The 4794-nt window shown below is 41.7% G+C and overlaps 1 protein-coding gene across 1 annotated transcript; it reads right to left on the bottom strand.

Moving 5' to 3' along the window:
• Nucleotides 1-336: 336 nt before the first annotated feature.
• Nucleotides 337-1269, bottom strand: LOC133537830 (olfactory receptor 10J4-like). The gene has a single exon (XM_061878903.1). It carries the CDS (start codon nt 1267-1269, stop codon nt 337-339), a length of 933 nt encoding a protein of 310 aa, XP_061734887.1.
• Nucleotides 1270-4794: the final 3525 nt, after the last annotated feature.

The raw sequence follows: 4794 nt of genomic DNA, 5'->3' as shown, positions 1-4794 counted from the left end.
ATACAAATCTAAGAGTAAAACACATATTTCCAATTGTCATATGCACAATATAATGAAATACAATTTCAGCCTGGATTGTGGATAAAAAAAATAATAATACAGAAGTTGAAGTTGAATCACGTTGTATAATGTATCAATAAATGCAGGATATTGACCTTGCAATAACTTAATATTGAAAAAGCAATACAATTATTGAGATAAAATGACGTCCGACAGCATAGCGCTGGGTTTCCTTTTTCTTCCATGTATAAATCTTATAAACGCCATATGATGATGTGAATGGCTTTTTTAAAGAATCACTTAGGAAAATGAAGATTCCAATGATAACAAGTGTGATCATATTATTTTGTTCACCAGTTGACAAAACAATCTCTTGATGTGTTTCCAGATGTCTTTCATTTTCACTCCATAAATGATTGGATTGAACAGAGGATTATACACAAGTACTTGTACGGTCATTATAAGACGTACAATTTTTGAAAGATCCGACTCTAAACGAGCTATGACGACATCAAATAAAACTAAACAAAGGAAGATGAATAAAACCATCAGGTGAGGTAAACATGTCTCTGCAGCTTTTTTCTTAAATTCTACACACCTGTGATAAGTTGTTATAAATATCTTTATGTACGTAAAAAGGATGAAAGTCACAGGAACAACAACAGAAGTCATCATGATAAACAAACCATAAAAGGTAAGAAATGCTGATTTTACACAGTGAAGCTTCAACATTGTATTGTTACATAAAATTCCTTTTGTTGTAAAGTCGCAGAGAATTTGTTGAGAATTAATCACAGTTGGCACTGCAACCTTACATGCAGGTAGAAACCAGGCCAAAGTCAAGAGGACAATAACAGTTCTTTTCCCCATGATAGTTGGATAATGCAGAGGTTTGCAGATAGACACATACCTGTCATAAGACATGGCTGACAACAGTAAGAAGTCTGATCCTGCAAATGTATAGTAAAGAAAATATTGAAACAGACAAGCAGAATAAGAAATGGTCTGTTTGTGAGATAAGATGTCAATGAAAAGTTTAGGGTAGATAACAGTGCTAAACAAAAGAGAGTTGAGTGACAAAGCGGCAATGAAAATGTACATAGGCTCATGAAGGTCCCTGTGGATCCAGATCAAACATATAATGGTGCAGTTAGTGCAGAGGATGAGAATATATAACATCAACAAGATGACAAAGTACAGATATCTATACTTGTCCATTTCTACAAAGCCACCAAGAGTTATAAATGTTCCATTGAATTCAGCATCCATGACAACTAACAGAAAAATAGTCAACTGAATTGTTCACCCTCCATGGATCTCATCAAGTCCTCCATCAATGGATGCTGTCATGTCAACAAGCTCCTCCAAGTCTTCACGGTGATGTTGATGGATCTTGTTGTGAGCAGTCAATGCTGAAAAGTGTAAGATGTAGGACCACCTCAAAGCTGTTGCACTTCATAGTCCTCCAAAGACACCTGACATGTAACACGTGATGCAAACACATGATTCTGTCCTTGTCTTCGTCATCGGATGGGCGGCTCTCTCAGCACTGTGGGTTTTGCAGTGCATGCTTGTTAGCTAGTTTGCTGATGATCTTGGTATTAAAGTAAAGTACAGACCTTGATGGCTACTGATGATGTGAACATGTTTGTATATTTGCTTGTAGATAAAAGTAAATCAAGTTGCTTAGTTAGTGAGTATTTGAAGTAGAGGAATAATACTTAGGTTAAGTGATGCTAAGTTTGTTGCATTAGTGTTTTGTAATGTGAAATGAATCATGACATCAATCAATCGAAGTTTTCTTGTATAGCCTTAATCACAAATGGGCTCAGATCTCACATCAGGGAATGAAAAAAACTCAACCCATTGGCATACTTTCCAACCTTGAGACAGCCGAATTCGGGAGATGGGGTCGGGGGGTGTTGGGAGCATGGTTGGGGGGGCTTGGTTACGGTGGTGGTGTTGGGGGTGCGGGTTGAGGGGCAACCAGTATACCCCTTCCCTTTGGAACTGTCCTGGATTAAATAAAAAAATGTTTCCAATCATTTTGGAACTTGTAAGCGTATTTCTTCTTCTTACTCGTCGTCGCCATGTCTCTTCATCGTTCTTCTGCTTCGTATAGTAGCGTCCCGGAAGAGTTAGTGCTGCAAGGGCTTCTGGGTATTTGTTCTGTTGTGTTTATGTTGTGTTACGGTGCGGATGTTCTCCCGAAATGTGTTTGTCATTCTTGTTTGGTGTGGGTTGACAGTGTGGCGCATATTTGTAACAGTGTTAAAGTTGTTAATACGGCCACCGTCATTGTGACCAGGTATGGCTGTTGACCAAGTATAGGTTGCATTCACTTGTGAGTGTATTTGTGTGCTTCAAATTAACGTTATCATTAAACCAGTTAAACGATCATACAACGTGTCAGCATTTCTTGACATCTTCGAGTAAAGACCATTGTTAAACACGTCCAACGCTACATTATTATGTGACTGGGCCAGCACGCTGTTTATATGGAGGAAAAGCGGGCGCCTGGACAGAATGCGGCTGTTAAGTGGTGAAGGTTTCAGGTGAAAGAGGACGCTAAAGGCAGTGGCTTTAAGGTACGCCCCCAATATTGTTGTCCGGGTGGAAATTGGGAGAAATTCGGAAGAATGGTTGCCACAGGAGATTTTCGGGAGGGTCACTGAAATGCGTGAGTCTTCCGGGAAAATCGGGAGGGTTGGCAAGTATGCCCATTGGGCGCAAGGAGAAACCTTGGAAGGTCTACCCCCACCCCCTTGGGTGACCGGTGCAATGGATGCCGAGTCGATTAAGTTCATAGTGAGGCCAGTAGGGGATCATCTTGCATGTAGACATGTCAGGGCGCAGAGACGTCACCGAATGGTCACCCCGGGTCCCGACTTCATGTGCAGGTCCAATCCATTGGGAAGCCAGTAGGGGATCATCTTGAATGGAGAGAAGTCAGCAGCGCAGAGACGTCAGCAACTGATGCAAAGAGGAGTTGTCCATTCTGGGCCCCGACTTTGTACAGCTTTGTACAGCTAGCGCGTCATCCTTGGAGGCTGATCCGTTGTCACAAAATAACCTCTCCATGGAGGAGAGGGGGGAAGAACAGAAAAGAGACGGCAGATCAACTTGTCTAAAAGAGGAATATTTAAAGTTTAGGGTGTACACATTGGGGCAGCACAGTGGTACAGGGGTTTATTGCATGTGCCTCACAATACGAAGGTCCTGAGTTGTCCTGGGTTCAATCCCAGGCTCGGGATCTTTCTGTGTGGAGTTTGCATGCTCTCCCCGTGACTGTGTGGGTTCTCTCCGGGTACTCCGGCTTCCTCCCACCTCCAAAGACATCTTTTAATTAATTTATCATAAAGTGAAAACAAAAGGCACTCACAGCGGAGGTAATAAACTTGGCTAAAAAAACAAAAACTATTACTGTAACGTAAACTATGGACATGAAAACATGAACTAAAAAACTCACTAAACTGTGGCTTGAATGAACAAAAAAAACTTACGCGGCAAGAAAAGAGCAGCATGAACTATGATCCGGACAGAGTACTCCGAGTGTCAAGAGTGCAGAGCATGAATGTGGTGTCGACAGCACTGACTGCCTGGCAACTACAGACTTAAATAGTTGTGACGTGATTAACAACAGGTGCGTGAGTCCAAAAGAATCACGTGCGTGACATGAGGACAGGTGAAAACTAATGGGTTGTCATGGAAACAAAACAGGGAGTGAAAAATCAGGAACTGACAAAATCCAAAAACTAAACAGAACATAACCAAACTAAACATGATCACATAGACGTGACAAACACAAGTGATCTCAGAGCATTGAATCGATATCAACTGGACTGTTCAGATTTTCATAGAAGACTTTTCGCCTCTCATCGGGTAGGCTTCATCAGTTCATGCTTACAGACTTAGATTAGACAGTTCTGATCTGAGATTATGGTGCAGGAGCCTAAGTATTTATCATCTAAACGTGTGAACCATTTTCATTTAACATGTATCAGGTTTATCTGAGAAACTCAAAGGAATCTTTAACCAACCGAACATTCAGCTAACTTAAAACCTGGTGCCACCTTGAGACAGCGGCTGGTGTACTCCAAAGAACGAAAACCCAATACCTGGAAAAACAACCTTGTGTGAAGTTTCGTGACAAATGCACTGATTAATATATTGGGGAAACAAAAGGACCACTGAGAAAGCACGGACGGGAAACCCCTTCAGGTTTAGACCCAGCTGTCTAACTGCACCTCAAAGAGAAGAAGCACTCTTTGAGGACAAAAAAAATTCTGGACATAGAAGACAAATGGTTTGCAAAGAGAGTGAGGGAGGCCATCTATGTCAAAGTTGAAAACAGAGAGTAAGGGTCTGCAACACCAACCTATGCCCCACGTCCACTGCTGTCCTCAATATCCTTGCTAAGAGATTCAGCAAGTCATCCTCCAACAAATAAAAGAAAAACAGGCGATTTTAGTTTGAGGTGCGCTCTTGACCATTGGTGCAACTGAATGTAATGCTGCTCACTCCATCCTCGTGATTGTTGTTGTGTTGGCACAGATAACTGAATAACTGCCCTTTGCACCACAACAGAGTGAAACCATTTGTGTTTGGGTATGTCCACACTTTAGAGGATAAGTACTTTGGATCCTGCCTGCACCATTGCCGCAGAGGAGAGTTGCCCCATCTACAGTAAGTCTGTGAGCTGATGAAACCTGCTCTGCAGAGAAGCAAAACGTCTTCTCAGACAATGAACAGTCCAGTTTAATCATTTCAGTTCCCTGACGATCAATCAGGTTT

The sequence above is a fragment of the Nerophis ophidion genome, linkage group LG19, assembly GCF_033978795.1.
Source record: "Nerophis ophidion isolate RoL-2023_Sa linkage group LG19, RoL_Noph_v1.0, whole genome shotgun sequence".
Classification (NCBI taxonomy): Eukaryota; Metazoa; Chordata; class Actinopteri; order Syngnathiformes; family Syngnathidae; genus Nerophis; species Nerophis ophidion.
The sequence above is the reverse complement of the archived record's forward strand: the minus strand, read 5'-3'. Positions and strand labels throughout refer to the sequence as shown.